At 51.0% G+C, this 21,486-nt stretch overlaps 3 protein-coding genes across 3 annotated transcripts; 1 reads left to right on the plus strand and 2 right to left on the minus strand.

Annotated features, from left to right (window-relative positions):
• The first annotated feature begins 5,894 nt into the window (after nucleotides 1–5,894).
• On the plus strand, nucleotides 5,895–7,989 carry M406DRAFT_291519 (MFS general substrate transporter). The gene is made up of 4 exons (XM_040918972.1): nucleotides 5,895–6,812; nucleotides 6,880–7,113; nucleotides 7,189–7,411; nucleotides 7,540–7,989. The coding sequence occupies exons 1-4, from the start codon at nucleotides 5,968–5,970 to the stop codon at nucleotides 7,864–7,866; spliced, it is 1,629 nt and encodes a 542-aa protein (XP_040775408.1). The 5' UTR covers nucleotides 5,895–5,967; the 3' UTR covers nucleotides 7,867–7,989.
• Nucleotides 7,990–10,733: 2,744 nt separating this feature from the next.
• M406DRAFT_102572 (uncharacterized protein) lies at nucleotides 10,734–11,419 on the minus strand. Its single transcript, XM_040915018.1, has one exon. It carries the CDS (start codon nucleotides 11,387–11,389, stop codon nucleotides 11,180–11,182), a length of 210 nt encoding a protein of 69 aa, XP_040775409.1. The 5' UTR covers nucleotides 11,390–11,419; the 3' UTR covers nucleotides 10,734–11,179.
• A 299-nt stretch (nucleotides 11,420–11,718) lies between these two features.
• Nucleotides 11,719–13,576, minus strand: M406DRAFT_356552 (uncharacterized protein). The gene is made up of 3 exons (XM_040923477.1): nucleotides 12,403–13,576; nucleotides 11,900–12,342; nucleotides 11,719–11,837 (listed from the first exon to the last, which is right to left on the minus strand). Exons 1-2 carry the CDS (start codon nucleotides 13,489–13,491, stop codon nucleotides 12,181–12,183), a joined length of 1,251 nt encoding a protein of 416 aa, XP_040775410.1. The 5' UTR covers nucleotides 13,492–13,576; the 3' UTR covers nucleotides 11,719–11,837; nucleotides 11,900–12,180.
• Between the last annotated feature and the right edge of the window lie 7,910 nt (nucleotides 13,577–21,486).

Here is a 21,486-nt window from a genome sequence, read left to right on the forward strand (position 1 = left end):
TCTACTCGTCTCCGATCGTCAGACTGGTGAGTAGGAAGCTGCTGCAATGAAACAGCTCATCTTTTCTCGGGGAAAAATTCCTTTTGGATAACATATTCCCAAAACCGGGTAGTAGCCCATTCGGAATAATCAGCTAACCCAATGTCATTATAGAGTCTGCAGATATATGTGGACTAGAGGGATCCCATCGGAGCAATGTAAAACAATGTTCTCTTTGTATCTTCTCAATGTTCTCTCTGCATTGTATATTGGAGCATATTTTAGAAAGATGATATATAAATATTCTGATTTATATAATCAATAAGCTGAGGTTTATCAGAGGGTAGCTATGATGCTGCTAGATAATAAGAGCTATTACAACCTTATTGCAATTTATTACTGCTTTCTCGTAGCTTGATTCTCCCTTACAAGATGAGCTAATTATTCTGTTCATGCCATCCCATCAAGAAAGCCTTCTCACACCAATGCAACCTCTATATACCAATGCAACTTCCTCACACCAATGCAATCTCCTCACACCAATCACACCTATTACACATATCGCCTCAAGATTAAGCGCTAAGGATGCCATCCTACCTGCTCACCAGGGAAGCCTCCTCATACCAACAAAACCGCCTTACACCAATCAAATCTATTATATCACTGCCACAAAATTAAGCGCTAAGCGAGCGCTGACTCTGCAGCTTGATTTTGTCTTCAGAGGAGCAGGCCTTTTATTATGTGGGAATGATGTTTTCTCGGGGTCAGAGGGCTTTGAAGAGAGTAATAGACTTGAATCAGAAAGATTAGAAGACTTGTTAGGAAGCAGAACACGCTCTGTGTACAGGGGAAGAGAGGTTACCTGGACCCAGCCAGCTAATGAAAACTGACGTCGGCGGAACGCGGGCCAGTAATTATAGTGCTTTGACGACTAGTAATTATAGTGCGGACAGCGCTTCGACGACCAGTAATCCCTGAAGAAATGCTGCATCAGATAACCAGTAATAGCCGTGGATGAGCACCCAGGTCTTCCAGTAATCTAATTCCTAGGATATAATGTGAGATACTAACTCTAGGATATCGTGGGAATACGAACATCCTTATTGAGATATTGCTCGATCTACTCATCTGCAAGCGAATGCACTGGAGGAATGCTAGCCCGCTGTTGAGATGCATCACCGCGTATTCATAAGTCCAGACGAGCAAAGAGGTAACATGGAGGTTGACCTGCCCGAATCACTCAAAACAAAGACCATACCGTCGAAAGAACTATTATACAAAAATTGCACAGCGGCGGCACCCTGTACTTGTGCCCGTGTGGCCCTTCGTTACCTGTTGTTGTTTACACAGGCACGCTTGGGTTGCATAAGCCCTTGCTCATTGCTAAGGTGGCTGTTCGTTCTTTTTCAAGGGCGACGGCGCCCTAGTTCTGGTTCACCAGCATGGAGAGAGGTTTTGCTAGAAGACTTTCCTCGTTACTTTGTACCTCGATTACATCTGCTGACTTCTCGAAGGCTGCTTTAGCACTTCTGCGCAGTAAGTCGAAGCTGCGATCGACCGATATCATACATACAGGTCTTTCGAAGGTGGCTCTACCTGCTGTTGGACTTGCTGGTAGAGGCAAACCGGCAGTGCTTGGCATGGCAGGATGGCTTCAGAAACTTGGGCATACGGTTTGTTATTTGCTGCAGTTCCCTCTTTCCATCTCAACAGCTACTGTAGGATTGTACACTCACGAATTTGAGAAGTTCATGTTGCTGGCACGAAGGGAAAGGGCAGTACGTGCGCGTTCATTGAATCCTTTCTCAGACCTCACGTTGAGCGGACAACCTTCCTGTGCAGGACTGGTCTCTATACTTCGCCCCACCTGGTCTTGATCCCGGAAAGAATCAGGATCGACTTTCAGCTGCTCTCCGAAGCTACTTTCGCGCGTTATGTTTTCGAGAGAGATACAACAAGTTCCAGCATCAGGACCAGAAAATTGATACAAATTATTGGAATTCAATGCTAACATTAGCTTGGGTGATGTGTTGCTTGATTGTATTAACTGCTTCTCCGAGTTCCTCTCTAACCCAGCCCTCAAGCTCAAATTTTACGCCCACCATCTGCTCATCTAACTAGCAATCAAGCTCCTCTGACCCTCGCTCAATCCGTTCATCCAGCCTGTTCACCTCAGCTATTAATTCATTGTATTTTTCAGAATGATCCGTCAACAGTATATGGAGTTCCAATATCCGAGCTTTCATTTTTGCAAGTGCTTGATGCAGAGAATCTGCTATCCTCCTTTGTTGTTCAGACATGTCATGCATCTTCTTGTAGACAGTCTTGAGGCTGACTGTATCGGTACTCCTGCGAGAGCTCTCACGCCGCTACTTTTTGGAGCTGGATGTGCCGGACGCTGCGATCTGCATTAGCAGAATTATCAAGACTAATTCAGACATGTACTTACGCAAAGATTCATTTGGTATTAGTAAAGGCGGATCCTCAAGTTCCTCATATGATGGAGGGCTCGGAGGAACAGATGGCAAGCTAGTGATAACCCGGCTACCTTGCCCACTATACAGCGAGCTGAGTCGCGCTGTTGTGTTCTGCAGTTGAAACTTCTGACTAGATATGATTTAACAGAGTTGTACTAACGAATTGCCAGATTGCAAGTATAGAGTCAAGCAGAGACTGTTTGGAAGCAACCGAATGGAATCAAGAATGAGATCTTCGGCTCTCTTGGCAGCACGAGGAGCGAATGGCGGCCCGATCGAATCAGCAGGCCTAGCTAGTATAAGATGTAAGCGCCTTGTACTAATGCTTAAACTGTTTCCAAGTATAGCAGAACGGATATGGTTCAAGTATAACCAAAGATACAAAAGCGTTCTGGCTCGGGAACCTTTGCTATATCGCAGCTCGACCGTGAATCGGAGTTCCAACAAGCTTGTTCTGCCCAATGTATCAGAGATGGCAGAAAATGTCAGAGGGCAGGCTGCAGAGAGGACTGCACAGTGCCTAGTGCTGCAATCCAGAACCCACTCAAGAGCTGCAGGCATCCCCGTGAGAGAGCTTGGTGGATTGTGAGCAGCAGACTTTGCAGATATCTAACCAGCTATGACTGCAACTGTTTGAAACAAGTGATAATCAGTAAAAGGGAGAACAAAACAAATTATTGGGAGTAAAGAGAGGAGGGCGTATTCCAGAGAAAATTAGGAAAACTCTCGCGTCGATGCGCAAGAACCCGCCCACCCCGGCTTTCAGCATAAGAGCAGAGCAGCCGCGACTCGGGATTTGTAAAAAGATGGTTGCAGAGAATGAATATAGAAACAAAGAAGGGAGAAGGAAGAAGTAATGAGTATCCGTCCAAATTGAAGCACAATGAAATGTATATGCATGAATACGTCCGGCAGCTCTTTGAGATTCTCTTCTATATCGTACAGGTTCGCAAACCTGGCATATAGATGCGAAGTGAATGGTGCTGGACTACCCGGGGACACGATCATGCGTACGCAGAGGCGTCTCAAAGGCTCCGCTCAGGCCCAGGTCGGTGAGTTCCTTCCTGTTGCTTGGCTACTGAGAGTCATCCCACAATGTTCCAGAGTGCTACTCCAGATGTGCAATGGAGTTTTTCAACATAGGCGAGAAGAGTGCTCAACACCAAGAATAGATAAAAATGGTAGTTTTAGAAGGTAGTCAATGTAGGTGGTGGTGCCATAGCAAGAAATTACTTAAGGTATGCCTGCCTGGCCTGGTAACTATTTGAAGATGGATGCGAGAGCAGCCAGGTCAGTCCGAGAACGAGAATCATCAGTTACACCGCTCATTACTGTCACTTTCGAAATTAGAACCAGTTGAGTCCAAGTAGCAGGTACTTGTGCTCCTAATATCTGTGACTTGATGAGTACATTGTTCAGAACCTTTCTCATCAAATGACTACGGAAGATCTTCCGTAGTATAGTGGTCAGTATGGTATCTTGTCATCATAATCTGCCGTAGTATAATAATGGATAATTACCAGCTACTTACACTACGAGACTCTCCACTACAACGACAAGCTTGTTTGTTAAATGCTATACTACGGAAGGACCCTAACCCTAGATGACACAATCTTCTATCAGATATTAGATTATAGAAAGCCATCATCCGATGAAAATGTGTAGTCCTAATTGCTACATGTGAATCACATATTGCATTCGTCCGTTTACTCTGTTGCAATGTTCTGGTCGTCTCCGTCATTCCCTTCTTGGCTTTCTTTTAAATGAAAGTTTGATACGCTGTGCACTTCACTACTCAAAGTGGGTTCAGCGCGGGCGTGAAGGCATTTGGCAACCCAACCAGTGTATTAATATCGCCTATCCCACCATTAGACGGTAGTGAAACGCATTTCGACTCATCTTCAGAAGTGTAAGTGAGTTTGATCGAGCAAAGACCTGCTTTGCAAACAAGTGACGTGCGGCATCCATAGCTTCTCAACCTGCGAGATGAAGCCCCTTGATGAGATTACCTGCCGCCTTCAAAATTGGTAACTGCAAGAGGACAAGTATTGTATCTCACGTTACTAGGAGAAATCCCGAGATTGGCAATCTTCAAGTCGTAAACTCAGTATACGTTCATATCGGGGCCAACAAAGCTTTTTCTGAGAGAGGCACCATACGGCCAGATGCCCATCGAGTGTCACCTAGTAAGGATAGGCATATTCTCCTTACGACAAAAATAAAAATCTCGATGGCTTCATCGTCCTCACACGTGTACACGATATCCCGGGCGTCTGTAGACCTTCGAGAAAACCACAGCCATCTTGCAACCGCTGGGGACTTTGGTTGGCCACCAGCATTTTCTCCGACGAGGTGTCCGAAGCCCATCCATTGTTCCCTCTGGCCCAAGAATACTTCTGCAAGGGTGCATCATTAATTTGTGGTCATACTATGCAACAGAATCAGTCATTGACTGTCCACGGAGAAGAAACAGGGTTTAGGTCGGGGATTGAACTATTGTTTGCCACATCGTTCTCCATATGCCAGGGACTAGTAATACGAGCAGAACAGCAGCTTGCGCGGAACTCCAAGGCTGACCACATCATATCTCTCCAGAATGAGAGGTACCGCAGAGGCCCCAGCGGAGAGGACCACTTGCTTCACTGCCTTCGTAGTCCTCGTAGTCTGTTAGCCGTCCTCGATCTTGATGTCAAAATAATTACTAGAACTTAATCAATTACTATGGTAGACTGGTCCACCACGCCCCCGACATTATTGCAAGCTATGGCCATGGTGCAATACAACGGGAAGGCGTTCAACCTCTGTTTGAATATGACGACTATCCTCTAATATCCTTTCATTAATTTGCTTATAAATCCCAAGACTTCACCGGCAGACCAGCTGCGCATGTTCTAGGCGTCATACATATGTGACAGCCAGAAGGCCGAACCGCAAGTGCCGGGTCTGCGTAACTGTTCGGAGGGCTCTCAAGAGCAGGGGGCGACAGCTTGGGATGTGGTTTTTTGGTTGGGTTTTTTTTTTTTTTTTCTTTCTTTCTTTCTCTGTTGTTGTTTTGGCGTTCATTATATCAAGTCTCATAGAGCAAAACGGCAAAGCTTCGATAATTGATCGATTCATTAATGTTCAATCAAGGTGTTTCATCCACCATTCTGCTCCAGTTGTGTTTTTCCCTTTAGATCTGTTTGATAGCCAATCTGCGTTAGGAATAGCGCTTAGCATCTCACCGACTTATTTTCTGATTATCTATCCACTGTTAGAGTATTTTATTACCTCAATCTATGTTCTGTAACATCCGGGCAATTAATCCCAGGTCCAAGGACAAAGGAGTGACTCATCTTGACCTGTGTGATCCTACAGACGCGGTCTGGCACCCACAACTGTAGACTCATGAACTGCATGGAGACTACAAAAGGTTTGTATGTCCAAATTGATGATTCGGTCTAGTTGTTAACATTGACATTGACAGACCGTCTTGACCAACAGCCCTTATATTCCATCTGCCTCCCCAACAATGGCAACACAGACAGCGATCGAACTGCAAACGTTCGAGCCCACCATATCCATATTGGGTGCTCCTCAGCGTAAAAGCTATGAGACACCGGCAGAGCTAGAAGCGCCGCCCGCTGGCTCCACAACTTCGGAGGAGGCGGCAGCGGCAGCGACAACCACAACGACGGATCCCCTCCTCCCCAAGGGTCGAGCTATCATCGTCATCACTCAAGTCTGCGGCCTGACGTTCTTCAGCAGCTTCTGCAACGGCATCGTCGTGGTAGCGCTGCCCGCCATGCAGTCCGCGCTGGGCCTGCAGGAAGGCCTCCTCGTGTGGCCCACGTCCAGCTTTTACCTCACGGCAGGATCGTGTCTCCTGCTGGCCGGGTCCGTGGCCGACGTTGCCGGCACCAAGCGGGTGAACCTCATCGGATCCCTTCTCAGCGCCGTTTTTGCCCTGGCCTGCGGTCTGTCTCGGACCGGAGGCGAGCTCATCGCCTTTCGTGCCCTCCAGGGCGTCACGAACGCCATCATCACGCCCTCGTCCATCTCCATCATCTCCAACAGCGTGGAGGAGGGCCGGCCTCGAAATATGGGCTTTGCATGCATGGGGTTCGGCCAGCCACTCGGCTTTTCTCTAGGACTGATTCTGGCTGGCGTGTTTACCGATACTGTCGGCTGGCGGCCGGCCTTTTACCTCCCTGCGGCTGCCAGTTTCGCCCTGTTCCTCATAGGCATATGGGCTCTGCCGCAGGATACTAGGCCAGGCGCCGGTGAGTCGATATGGAAGCGAGTTGCTTCCGAGATAGATTGGGTCGGAGTACTCCTGGCGAGCGCGGGGCTGGCATCGTTGTCGTATGTTTTGGCGTAAGTATCTGGGTCTGATTTTGTGTATTGCGGATTGGTGTTGCGCAACAAGGCTGAATAGCTCTAGATCATTGTCAGCCGACATCAACAGCATTCATAAGGCGTCTAGCATTGTCTTGCTGGTGATCAGTGGCCTCTCGGTCCTGTTGTTCGTTGGATGGATGAGTTATCAGGTGAAAAACAATCGCACAGCGCTGATCCCCAACTCGCTGTGGCGTAGCCACGTCTTCACCAGCAGCTGCATCATGGTTCTGCTCACCAACGCCCTTACCAACTGCATGGAGCTGTATAGCAGTTTGTTGTGAGTTGTCATCTTCTCTCTCATCCGCCCCCGTTTCCAGATAGAAGTCCATAGCTGACTGATGGCCGCCTAAAGTTTCCAACAGGTGCAAGGCACCTCAGCCCTCGGAGCGTCACTGCGGGTTCTTCCATCTCTCATTGCTGGTGCTCTCACGAATATCTCGACCGGCATCTTCGTGAACCGCATGTCGGTCTTGTGGACCGTGTTGATATCCTCAGTGATGAGCACCACTGCACCGCTTCTGATGGCCCTCACCCGTGCTGACCAGTTGTATTGGGAAAATGCCTTCTTCGCTCAGGTAAGCAAGAAAAAGTTCATCTCGTCCCTGCCATCACGATCTCCATTCATACCTCCCTATGGCCCCTTCTACACACCTACCACATCTCGGCCACAGTTCACTGATGATTGACTCTTACCCTACTTTAGATCCTCACGCCCATCAGCTGCGACCTCCTCTTCACCGTCGGCCTGCTCATCGTCTCCGACGTCTTCCCCAAGCACATGCAGGCCCGCGGTGGTGCCGTGTTCAACACCTGCGCGCAGCTCGGCACCGCTATCGGGCTGAGCGTGACGCAGGTCATCGCCTCGTCTGTAACGGATGACTCCTCGTATGCTGACAAGTCGTCACCTGATGCCCTCATGGAAGGGTACAGGGTCGCATTCTGGACCATGTTTGGCTGGATGGCTGCGGTGTGTGTGGCCTGCGTGGTGGGACTGCGTCGGGTAGGGGGCATCGGTGTTAAGCGGGATTGATCCAGAGTTTTTGCAGAGTCACGAGTTATATGCCTAACATTTGCACTCAAGTCTGAACTTCTGGCCGCCGTGATGAGTGTTGTCAGATACTCGGCTTTATCTATAGAATCTGATTATTTTATCACTGATCAATTTAAATTTGACTTAATTGATAAGAAAGTTACTTGAAGACGAACAGGTTTCTGCAGACTGATGCCTTCATGTCGTAGTATAAGCTTGCCAACTCCGCCTGCACAGATGAGGAGAGGAAGTGGGCTTGGAGCTCCATATTCCCGCTGCCGTACTCGAGGTAATTATGGAAACTTTTCAACACATAGCCAGAGAAAGCACACCGGGTCAACCAACAGGGCTTTATAGTCCCAGGAAAACTAGATCGGAGAGATGTCGCAAGGTCAGATCTACCTAGGTAACATCATGTTGCAGCCTAATTAGATCGAGCTGTCCCGGGCCTCAACACTAGTTTTGCGACTAGAACGGTTATTATCGGTGGTAGTATTATTACACTTGACAATGGAGTGAGTATAGAATACCACAAAGTGGTGAGTCTATGCGTATGATGTAATCTCAGCCTTGTTTCTCTAGCCTCGTCTTCTCAGCCTCAGTCCACAACCTGATTAATTCCGTTGAGAATGCAACGTTCTTTGAGATATTGTTAATGCACGAAGAAACGAGACAATAAATGCAAATTATAGCTCTACCGCATACTGTTAGCAGTTAAAGTAGGAATAATGGTAAATAATTACGCAGTATATGGTAATTGTATAAGTAGTCGACAGATATCAAGAAGGCAAGCCTGCAAGCGAGGTGTTTTTGGTGCCATGCATGTGTAGCATCAACAGCAGGGAGAGCAAAGCTCCATATGATGCCATATCATGGAATATTCTTTTTCAAAGTGATAGCTGGCAATTCGTCTCTGGACCCAAAAACACTCCTCGAGCCCTCACAGAGGAACTCGGGCCCTTGTGGAACTATCACCACTAAGATTGTCTACGTCTCATCGTCAAACCCTTCAGTCTCAGAAGCTGTGGAGCGGCCTCACCATCGCAAATTGGTCATGTGCCTCACAGGGGGAAGCAGAGGGACGACAGGGGAACAGAGCATTGGCAACGATTCCGATCATCACGACACGACTCGCCTTATCTCTCTCCCGCCTTCACGCAATTGAACCTTTCCTACAAGGCTGGGGACCAAACCCTCTCTATCGATGATTACATCGTCAGTGGGTCTTGTGCTCTACTACAGCCAGTCAACTTAACTGGCGTACGTCGGTTGTGAGATGCAGATACACTATATTACTGACACGTGTAAGTGACAAACTCAAAACCCGCCCCGTCATCATCCCGCGTCCATGTGAGAGTGCTCCCATGTACTGTAACATGGGCTAGACCCCGCCATTGCATAGGCGTACCCAAGCAGGCGGGACAGCCCTCCGTTTATCGACCGTTTTCCCACCGTCGTGATAAAAGAGGCGGTTTCGTCTGCCATGAAGGAACTGCCAGGATCATTTTCAGGAATCCTTGGTGAAGGAGGACGAAGAGGCAGAGTGGCTTGGATTAGGTTGCGGAGAGACGTCATCAAAAACCTGTCTGTCTACCCAGCAACCTGTCAATCTCGCATCGAGGATTGGACCGACGGATAGGTATCTGCCCTGCTTGTGTAGCCTGCCCCCGGCCCCCCCCCCCTTTACCTTTCCCCATAGCGGCTTGAGGCCATCGCCAAGTTTCCCCAGGAAAGCAACGATCTCATAAACCTTGTTCGTCCACGCACCGGCCCGGCGAAAGGAGAGAAACCAAATGAAGGGAGAGAGGAGGGGTAGGCTTGCCGAGCGAGAAAAGAAAAAGAGGCAATGCCATACACCACGATCGCCTACCCTCAACTCAAACACCCCGGTCGTTACGGCTCTTCCGAGGTCCTCGTCCTCTGCCCCGACTGAGACGTGGAGAAGAGAGAGCTAGAAAAAAGGCGCCTGCTCCCAAAAGCCGGGACTTGCCAAGGTTGAATAAACTTTATTTCATCTTGGCATGCGTAATGCACCGTCTTTCAAAAGAATCCCTCCCTCCCTCCTCCGCCCACCACAACGCCAATCTTCCTCGCAAATCGTTCTCCGCTTTCCTCTTGGGTTGCTGATAGCAAGCTCGAACTGACTCAAAGCCCCGGAATTTTCCGTCGGCAACTAGGTGAACGTAGATTAGTATAGTTGGCGATGGTAGTGGTGGTAGTGGTAGGCAGATGCTAATGAGTATGACAAGCAAGAAAAGCTTCTCTTCCAATCTGGATAGCACCTATTATTTCCCGCCTGAGTCGCAGCCCTCGGCGTTCAGGGCGAGATGTAGAAAGGTGAAGTGGATACAGGATCCAGTTAATAAACTTCCTCTCCCATGCTGATTGTTCATCAAGGAATGAATGACAGGTAAAGTTCCCGTGCCCCCTTCTCACCACCCCTTGAGGCCATGTGGGAGAGATAGTGCTGGGTGACTTTACATCCATTTTGCATTTTCGACTTTCCCTAGATCGCCCTTTGGGTTAGGATGTCGGAAGACAGGATCTGTCGATTGCTGGTGGGGCGGCTGGTGCGGGTGTCAGTATCCTGGGTGTGTGGGTGGGTGTCTGTGACGTCGGGATCGAGGTTACAGAAGTGATCAACAATCTTGACGAGAACTGACAGATGCTAGATCGGAGCTCCTGTCTGCGAGGATGGGATGATTCCCGAGTTTGGGGTTGCGCCTCTCCCCCACCAGTTCGTTGGCCTTGCCGGATCCAGGGGGGTTTAAAGGGGAGGGGGGAGATCGGCTACGTCAGGAACTCACTCACTCGGTGCAGTTACCTCGTGGCGGACAAGGCAAGGCGAGAGTGCATAGTACGGTACTGAAGAGAGAGCAGAGCATTTCGATTCTTGTTGAGTGGGCGAGGGCACTACTTCCCTCCCTAATACACATACTTGACTTTTTTTCTTGTTTTTTTTTCTTTACCAAACTCCTTCATACTTAAAACAAAAAACACAGCCTTTTTCACCTTCTGTCTCTCGGAGGATCCAAAGTTTTGTAGATACCATAGGGCCCGCGTTAAGGATATAAAACGCTCCGCAGCTTGTGCAAACATCCCTTCAACACGCTCAAAAAACTTCTTTTTTTGTAAACCAAGTCCATCAAACTCGTAGTAACAACAAACATATGAGAAACACGCATTTGACAACCTTTTGCGACCATTCAACAGGTCAAAAATCCCAAAGTAATCTATACTGTCCGATCCTATTACGCCGCCGCCATTAAAGGGCCATGATTAGAAAAGTGACAAGCAACCTGTGCATTGCGATTCAGTATTCCCCACCGTCGTATCGGTCGAGACTGATCAGACAAAAATTGTCGTGTCCGAATGAGAAGCGTCTCGTTGTGTGGCCGATCGTAGGAGCGACGTCGGTGAGAGCGAATGGGTGACAGGAGTCAAAGTGTGGAGCCAACCCGGTTTGTCTTGCGAGCCATCCGAGAAAAGGAAGTCCAAAGGGAATAGGGACGGAAATCTGCATTCTAATGTCTTCGGGGTATAAAGGGGGGGGGGGGGGGCTCTGTTGGTGTGGCGAGAAAAAAACTCATTCGAAAAGATCTCGGTCGAAAGCAGCACCAGCCCGGATGCTGCTATGAAGTATCCTCGTCGATGACACGCTTCTGCGTGAAAAGTGGTGTCTGATTGCGAATGCAAACTGAATAGGTCGGGAACCACGAGCCTGAAAGATCATGGTAAAGGAATGTGGCCCAGCGTCAGGTGATCTTGTCGTGATCGCCAATATCATCAGCTGTGATAATAGGCTTCAGACACCGGTCCGCCCCGAGGGTGGCTCGATGCCCGGATGACACTGTCGGTAATGTCGCTGCAAGGTGTCAAGACGGTTGAATGCCCGTTCTTTCTTGCAGACAACACACGGGAATGTAGAAGAGGAGAGGTGGTGAAATGTTTCCCGATGGCGCCTCAAGTGGCTAGAGCTGACGTTAGCACAAGATATGAAAACAGCGGGCCTATGCGTGAGTGAATGTCTTACCCTGCCCTAGAGAAGTCCGCATTACAAGGCTCGCCAGTATTGGGATCCACCAGAGTGCATTTGTGCCGCGGTGACGACGCATCATGTAGACGGCGGGGAGGGTTGGAAGTGGTTTTGACAAGCTGCTCCAACTCCTCCATAGAGTGGTCATCGCCGGAGTCACTGTTGGGCTCCTCGATGAACATGTCATGCAACTCTTTGACAGGCACATCAGACTCCTCTCCTAGCTCCTCGCCTCGTCCCTCTTCCATATGAATTTCCGGCTCGTGGTTCGCCCCATCCTATTGAGCTTCCTCCCCGATATTCGGAAGGCCGGGGTTGAGAGCGGCGAAGTTTGCCATGTTCAGGCCCATGGTGTTCCCGCTTATGGCTGCCAGTGTGGCCATGGCATTCTGTTGCCGGGCTACAACATCGGGATCGCAAGGAGGGGAGTGTGCTTTGTGCTACGTGACTGTTAGCGGATCAAGCTTGTCTTTGGGGCGCGGGCATTCTTTATAACTCACATATTTGAGGCCGTTCAAGTTCTTGTAACGTTTCCCGCAGACATCACACTTGAATGGCTTTTCCTTCTCCATGCCCAGGGTGCCCGGGTATGGAGCGCTGGTCTCTGGATTTACAATCGAAAATGTACCGTCGCCGTTCTCGTGCAACTGCTGTGTCGAATGACCGTGTGTCTTGTGGTACTTGAGGCCGTTCTGGTTCTTGTAAGCCTTCTCGCATCCGATGACTGGACACTTGAACGGCTTGTGTTCTTCCTGAATGGCCAGCGGAGACAGCTGCTGCAGCAATGCTTGCATGTCAGTACCAGGGGGTAGCATGCTGGCATCGATGCCGAACTGCGCAAACTGTTGTTGCATGCTCTGTTGCTCTGGGGTTAGGACATTGCCGTTGCCACCACCCGGGCTGAATAACTGCTTGCCGGGGTCAGAGATGGTGCCAAAGTTGTTGTTTATGTTGTTGCCATTTCCATTTGCAAAGTTGTTGAGTCCAAACTGAGACATGTTGAGCCCGTTCAAGCCGCTGAGATTCATGTTCGCGCTGCTCATGGGGCTCATCTTCGGCATCGCCGGCATATCCTCCTCCATCATCTCGCCGGTTGGTGTGGCTATGCCTGAAGGGTCGCCCTGAAATTGGCCGCGGTATGGCTGGGTGCCGAGGGTCGGCGTGTTGACCGAAGACACTGTGGGGTTGTTCTGGAAGCCAAAACCTCCTGCACCGGGCGTGGTCGGCGTCGAAGTACGCAGAGCCTGTTGGTTAAATCCGCCCAGTCCTGAGCTGTTCAGATGCAGCTGCGGTCTCTGCTGCTGGCCAAACATCTGGCGAGTCTGCTGGATGGTGCGCTGGCTGTCGTCGACGTCCATCATCTCATCCATCTCCATATCGCCGACGGCGTCGAGCTCATCGTTCATGGACAGCTGAGCCTGGCTCTGATTAGGCGTGCCAGGCATTGACGTCTGCTGTCGCATCATGGACGAAATGCCGCCCATGTTCATGCTCGTGCCGGGCATGCCGCCAAACTGTCGGTTCTGCTGGCCCATCTGGGCTTGCATCTGCATTCCCATCCCGGACATGCCATTCTGGTTGATGCCCATGGATGTCACGTTGGGCTGCAAGGTACGGCTATTGGATCGGGGAGTGCCCTGGACGGGGAAGAGGCCCTGTTTGCTCAGGTTGCTGATCTGCGGGCTGCTCATCTGCATATTTGGGTTTGCGTGGTGGTGCTCTTCATAGTGCTGGAGAAGATCATGCAAGGTAGGCCATGTGCGATCGCAACATCGAAAGTCCCTCATGAAGGTCTGCTCCAGTTTGGGGAGATATGAGGTGGACTGTATGGACGGCGATTGGCCTTGAGTGACAAACGGCGAGGTGCCTGCCAAGACTCTGTAATTACGCGTGAGTAACTGTTAGTCGCGGCTCAGTGACAACAAAATCCGTTGATATGGCATCATCGAGCATTGAAAATCGGAAGAAGTTGGGTCTTATGAGACCGAAACGCAAGACGGATCATGTTGTTCATGACTCTGATGGCGGAAAGCCGAAGGAGAGTCGAGGAATCAAGACGGAGAAGAAGGGGAAGAAGGGTGGGGGAGGGAGTGTAGAATTCCACGTACTCATCGCGGATGAAGCTTCCAACAGAAATGCCGCCCCAGCTCATGCCGCCCATGAGGCTGCCGCCCATCATACTGCCGGCAAGAGATTCGCGCCTGGGACGGCTGCCATGATCACGATTTGGATTTGTGATGTTCATAGAAATGGGTTTGGTACCGACAAATGAGTCCTGCCGACTGCGGCTCATGGCCGAGTCGAAGGGACCGGTTGTCATGTTGCTGTCGGGCACTGCAGATATGTCTTTGGGAGAGGATGGTGTGGGATCTGGAAAATCGTCGGCCGGGGCCTCGACGTAATCTTCGAAACACTCGAGATCGTCGAGAATAATATCACCGTCGGCGTCGGCGACCTGCGCGGCTGGGGGTGGGCCGGCGTTGAATTTGTTAACAAAGTGGCTGCGGTGCCGTGGGGATGACGAGGCGTTTGCAAGAAAACCGCCGAGAGACCCGACGGGAGAGTCGACGGGTTTGGTGGTGGTGGCGGCGGGGTTGGCGACGTCGGCGTCTCCCAGTAATGACCACTGAGGGGTGACTGGTTGAGGGGTTGGAGAAGCAGAGGAAGGAGTAAGGGAGCGGCTATTGTTGTTGTGGTTGAAGGTCTGGGGCGACTGGGAATCTGAAGATGAAGCGGCAGTGGGTGCAAGAGAGGCCTCAGCAGCGGGAGGGAGTAGTGCAGAGCAGCAGGTGGGAGAGGTGACGAGAGAGGACGACGATGCACGATAACCAGAGAAATTGTTATCGCTGGGGCCTGCAGCCGTCACAGTGGTAGCCGCAGCAGTGGTATTGTCACTAGCGAGATTCGCCCTGGCCTGAGAGAGGCCCGACAGGGACAGGGACTGGGCCTGGGGCTTGGGGGGCGACTGGGACTGGGTAAGCTGGGATGATGGAGGGCGGGCGGGGTTGGTGGCGTTTGGGCGAGGAGGGCGCGACGACGACGAGGAGGGGCCTCTAACCTGCAGGGGTGGTGAGGACGAACAAGAGGAGGTTGAGGTTGGAGGGGAGGTCGAGGAGAAGAGCGAAGTGGGCGACGAGGAGGAGGAGGAGGAGGCGGGCTGTGGCCGCGACTGCGACAGCGACGACGGCTCGGTGGGTCCGGCCCCAGGTGATGAAGGCGATGCTGTTCCCCCGTTCAGGCTGGGCTGCTGCTGATTCCCTTGCCCTGAACCCTGCCTAGATTGCGGATCCTCGGCGGTACTCGGTCGTGAACGGGTTGCGTTTGAAATCGTATTGCCCTCCCAGAATGACTTGAACATCTTCGGGCGGACTGTGGACGAGGCGCGCAGTCGGAATACTCGTAGGATGGATGATGTTGTAGATAATGGGGGAAGAAATGATAAGCAGAGGAAGGAGGAAACAGTTTGGACGAGACGAGATAAAGCTGGTACAAGACAGCTGAGTAAGGTTGAGGAATCAGAATGGAATGGAGATCAAGACGTGTGTGTGTGTCTGGCCAGTCTAGTTGGTATGCGATGCGGTGGTCCCTAGCAGCAGGTAGAGGCGCACAGAAAGGCAGTCGCAACGGGGCGGTAGTCTGGCGCACAGGGCAGATAGACGGGATGTAGGGCCAGTGTATGGGTCATCGAGCGGCGAGACTAGACCAGCTTAGGTACCAGAACACGCTAGCCTGAACGGGCACCTTCTACCTGGCCTGTCAACTTAGGGCCTCTCGGTTCTTGGGGTGACGTGACGGATCTTTGACGGGACAAGGCCCACGGTTGGCGGCGGCTGGGCGCAGTGCACTGGAGATTAGGTGAACGAACCTGTTCACAGGCAAACGCGAGACGATACCACCCACCCCAATACCGGTTGGGGAAGAAGTTGTATATCTGAGGGCGGGGAGGGGGTAGGATTGGTGTGTCAAGAGATGGCGAGGTGACAAAACAATGGTAATAAAATAACATGCAGTCTCAACAGCGCTGGACGTGGCGAGAGGCCGATGGCGAAGTTGTTTGTTATAGTTTCTGGCCTATGTCCTTTCTTTTTTGACTTGCTACCTTTGGGATTGGGTTGGGGGCAAAAGAATTACTTGGAATGTGTAAGATAGCAGAGCTTGGGTGGGATCTCTCAGAAAGAGGAAGAGCGAGGAGATCTCGAGACAATTCTGAGTGAGAGCAGAGAGGGGCAGGCGAGGGGGACTAAGTACTCTCAGTTTGTTGTTTATTAAAGTTACCTAAGTATGCAATGCACTGCTTTCTTCCGTCTCTGACGCTCCAGGGGACGGAACAGATACGTTGTAGGAAGCGCCTGTTGGGGGATGAGTTGCCAGTTCCGGGATGAGCCAGGAGGAGTCGGACGAGGCCCTTTTTTTCTCCAGCGAGGAGGTACACGATAGAGAGACAGAGGGCCGCTATAATATTTGAGTTACGTAGGTCACGATAGGCTGGGGATGGGAAACCCGGGGACACCTTGGAGGTGACAGGGTATAGAGTATCATAGCAGACGGAGCCTCTCTCGTACCTGATGGTCCACCAACAAACAAAGTCGCCGCCCGCTATTACCACCATAGTACGACGTCTCCTCCTCCTCGCCCCTGTCTCTTTCTCTCCCTCTCACCATCTCTCCACAGCGGTTACGGCATACTTCGCGTCCGCTAGGTAAGTGGACTTGGAATGTGGATTATACTCTGGTGCTATGTAAAGGTGGGTAGAACTAGTCATTACAGAGTTCCAGATGTTTTGGGATGGAGCACTTTGGGCAAGGACTGGTCACGAGTAATGGCCAAGTCCAAGAAGTATCAACGGTCTGGGCAGAGAGGAACGCACAGTGAGGTGCTACAGTACTTGCGAGTGTGACGTCTACGCCACAGGCGGTTTAACCCTGTCTGCGTGCGAGGCAGCCCCTTTCCACTAGGCACACTAAGCGGATGGAGAACACACAACCTAGGAGACACACCTGCAGGCTGCTTCGTCGAGGACATGACGATTTACACGCAAACTGGACACGCAAACGGCAAGTGCGGCTCTACTGTGCACTAACAGACTAGGCTGTCCTAGTGGGAGACGCTTGCTGCAAGCACGGACTGCTCTCACCCAAGCTGCCAGACCTGCTAGGCCTGGTCGCAACCACAGTATTATGCCAGATCGCGATTCACGAACTGACTTGGACATGCTCTCGGGGGTGCACAAGTCAAGTAGGAGTGAAGGATAGGCCATGGCACAACCTGGAGGGCAGCTAGCCTGCCCTCCCCCCCGCAATCCGCCCTCGGCCACGCTCTGCTTTTTGGTTTTCCCCGTTCGCCTTGGCTGGCGCGCCCGGACATGACCGCCATTTTCCTGCCTCTTCTATTTGTGTTCGAAACCACCTGTCTACCAAGGCCCTCCCTGCCAGCTTCTACTGCCGGCCTGCCAGCCTCACCCGGCCGCCTTCGTCAAGACCGCCACATACTACTACTTGTATAGTATCATGTACAACACATGAGTTCCACTTCTACGCGCCCCCTAATCCTTTCCCACTCTCCCTACCTCTGCATCAAGCACGACATAGAAGATCGACAGAACTATAGCTCACTTGTCGGCAGCAATAGATCCGTTGGCTACGGTGATGCTGTCACTGCTCCATGCCCATCGCGGGGCAGATACAGTTAGTGGCAGCTCCGGGAACCAGCATCTGGACACGCGACAGGTCAATTTCAGACGTAGGCAATCTCGCCCGCAAGGAATATTGGGCAGGCAATTGGAGATGATGGGCAACAAGGGCAGGATCACGATTGATCGACACCAAGGGTTATCCAGAAACCTACGCGGCCGTGCCGGTGTCCCTCACGTGGCCCTGTTGTTGTCGTTTGGATCTGCATTCGTACATATTATAGTGGCAGTACACCCGATGCGCACAGCTCAGGCCCCAGTCATGCACCTTTAGCCGTCGGATGCGAGATCTGCTGCATTCAAGCAACAAATCCAAAAAGACCGGTAGCGATAGCTGGCAGAAAGGTGTGCAACCTGGGCTGCCGTCATGCCTCTTCGCAGCTCCATTGTTTCTTCTGGTCGTTGCTTGGGGTTTTCATCCTCTTGTCCTTCTTGACGGGTGGAAAGACACAAGGCGCTATGCGCTGCATTCTTTGGGAGCCGTAATGTGGCGGTCAGACACAACGAGCTCATGCACTACGAATTAGTCTGGCCGAGGCAATAACCGACGAACAAGCCTATCGGAAGCGCGAGAGACACGAACACCACCAACAGCAGCAGCAGTCGCTCGCTATTGCCGACGACCGAGCTGCAAGCTGCATACTTCTCAGGAACTGAAGATTGATTTATGAACCGTCACTACTAGCTACAATGGTAGTAGAAGCTGGATTGCGGTTCCGCTGCTTAGCACATGGTTTAGCACCGTTACATATGAACCCTCCTCAGCAGCTTAGCATTTTTAGCAGGGCTTAGGGTACCATTGCAACACCTCAATTTTGTTGCCACGGGCCACCGCCTGAACACAAGAGCACAAGGCTGTCTCCTGCCGCAGTTGGAAAGGCAGAGCTGAACTTGACTCATCCTGGAAACCACCCCTTGAAGACCTCCAGCCTCAACCCTGCCCGCTGCTGTGACGATCTTATTGGGTGTGCGGCCCTCCTCGGCGGTGCCACGGGTGCTTTCTGGGCGCTAAGCCTGCGCAGGCTACTTCGTTTTCCAAGATTCCTCGTCACATCTGCCACGCCTGATTGTTCAAGATCTCAATTGCTGCCTCATAAACAAAAAGCCTTGTCATGATCGTCCTCGCAGAACGCAATCGGTCACGTGACAAATACCTTGCTATGTTTATTTACCTCAAGCAATTTGTGCCTGCATGTTCTTGACTCGCATGAGCATCTTTACTTTAGCCTCAAAGCAACGTTGTAATTGGCCGTGCGACAGTACGTATTGCATTGAGTTGTCACAGTCCTATTTTGAGTATGGTGAACGCTCCGGAGGGTGTGTTCCACGGTGCGAGGTTTTTCCTGGACGGTCACCTGTCACAAGCCAGGACAAGATTAGAAGTGGATTCACCGCTTTCTGTTATGCTATAAAACATTGAGCAAGACCAGGTTCATTGCCGCGTCGGCGCCGCTTGTCTCCATCGTGGATGGTCCAACAACCCGGTCGACTTTGACACACAGTGGGCTGACGTGCAGCCGCCCCTGAAATGCTACCCACTACTTACTATAACACAGTACGATTCAACAAAGAGAAGAACGAAGGACCCCTATTTTCTTTCTCGAAAGAAAAAAAAACGTGGCCATGGGGACCTTCTGACCTCGGCATGTTCCCGGGAGTTTGGTCTCCGGCCTTCAGCTCGTACCTGGACGTCTGCTCCGAAACGGTACGTAATAGAGGAGCCGCAGCCTTTCCTTCTTCTGGGATGATACATTTTTCTCTCTTTCTTTTTTCGAGCCGAGATGCCCGTCTTCTTCGGGTTTTGTCAGCAAAGAAAGAAAAAGAAGTCTGAGTAATAAAGACGACTAGGCGGGATTTAAGAAATTCCCAAGACCCTGAATTTTCGATAACCGAATGTGGGACGCAGCATAGTGTACCTACATAGTTACGGGGGTCCTCTTCTTACGGGGGCCCTCCTCCCAGGGCGTGCATAGAGTACCATAGTACACCTCTTCGCACGGAGCATGGTCCATGCGCCTGCATTGCTTGCATCTCGATGCCTGTCTCTGCATCGAGACCAGATTCCGAGTCTCGTTTTTTGAGGGGTTGTGTTTGTGTGATTGACTGGGACCTCCAAAGATGCTGTCCCTGCAAGAGAACGGAGAAGGGAAGAGAGGGAGAGAGAGAGCGAGAGTTTAGAGAGCGAGCAATAGTAGAGATCGTGGGCCGGCGTCGGTCTGGCTGGTGGGGCACATACGGTCAAGCTCCAAATTGAATCTCGGTGAAGCTGCTCTTCGTCCTCCTTCCTCGCACCAGGGGGGAAGGGCGCCGCGCATCGTGTCCCCTTCAAGACTCGCGCGAAACGCAGCAGACGGGTCGTGTTTGGCCGGCCTATCCAAACATGGTAATTTCAGGCATGCTGGGCTTCATCTGTTTTTCATGCTTGGAGGGGAAACATACGGAGAAGCAGCGGTTTCCTCGATTTTGCCTTTTTCTTTCTTTCTTTTTTTCCTTGCTTTTCAAATCTACTCGATCTACATAGGTCAAGTGGCCAGATCCAGATCATGACAAGACCATCCAGCAAACCTGGCGTGTCCTTTGAGGAAAAGAAAAGTAAATCAAGGAACCTTGGGAACTTTACTGGACTGATGTCATTGCTGCTTGCTTGCTCCCAATTTTTTTTTCGGGCCCCAAGCTGGACTTACTATATCAGAACGATGCGAGTGCGAGGCGGTAAGGCGGGCCGCCAGAAGAGAGCTTCTAGAAAGCTTCTCTAAGACAGGTACAAGGTCAAGTTGAGTGTTTCTTTCTTTTTTCTTCTTTCTCTCTTCTTCTTCTCTCTCTTTCTTTTCGCCGTCTTTCGTTCGTTTTTCCTCTTCGCTCAATCAACAGAGCGCGAGCATTCTCCAAAGCCATTATAAGCAAGGACCTAGTGGTCTGATCTGCCTTTTGGAGATGGTACGCATTCCAAAAGCAATAATTTCTTGGGCTAAGGAGCGTGTGGTTGCACGGCTTCTTCGACAACAGTAATACCAATGCAAATCCAGATCAGTCAAGACGTCTTTTTATTTTTTGGGTTTGGTATATTTGTTTTTGTATACCCGCGCAGGCCGCTGTAGGCGCAAATTTCCCCGGAGGAAGAAAAAAAAAAGTAGTAACAATGCATGCTTTTCACACGCGACACACACACAACGGACCCCTGGAGCGGCCCTCGGATTGGGCAGAAAGGCAGATCTAATCTGACCGCTTCAACCCGCTGTGACAATGTCCTGTGGTTGCACTGCAGCAGTGGAGAAAGTAGTTCATCGGTCCTAACACACACATACACAGAGGTGGAGGATCTGGTCCGGAACTTGAGATTGCAAACGGCGTGTGCCCTGCGCATTCCCGGATCCGGGCAGCCCTGAGACCGACTACCGTGCAATGTCCGGAGGCAGCGAACGGGAGGTCGTGGGAGGGTTTGCGTCTTGTCTGGGAGGTTGGTAGGCAAGCATGACATTAAGTTGGCCGCCTTCAACTTTGGTGCTTCTTCGGGTGCGTTATCCGACTGGCTGCCTGGCAATGCCTTCCTGGCAGAACCTCTCTTTACATCATGGATCTTCACGAGGTCTCACTTGGATTCGGCAACGTGTTGTAACTTCAAGACGTCAAAGAGTGGTGTTTTGACTGATGTGCATGCATGCAGTCTACTAGGTTCTCGTCGCTCATAGGTCCTAGTAGTTGAGGTCCTTGACGATGGACGTTGATGGCCTTCGATGCGATGCAGGGACACCTTCCTCACCCTAGATATTACTTCAGCGTTGAGTGTAGTTGAACATCGAGATGCGCGACATAGAAGGAAGCAGCTTACAAACAGAGAAGAGAAAGATAGGAGACGAGAAGGAAAGAGATAAACAAGAGGCTGAGACCACCGAAG

Source organism: Cryphonectria parasitica, assembly GCF_011745365.1.
Source record: "Cryphonectria parasitica EP155 unplaced genomic scaffold M406scaffold_5, whole genome shotgun sequence".
NCBI classification, from domain to species: Eukaryota; Fungi; Ascomycota; class Sordariomycetes; order Diaporthales; family Cryphonectriaceae; genus Cryphonectria; species Cryphonectria parasitica.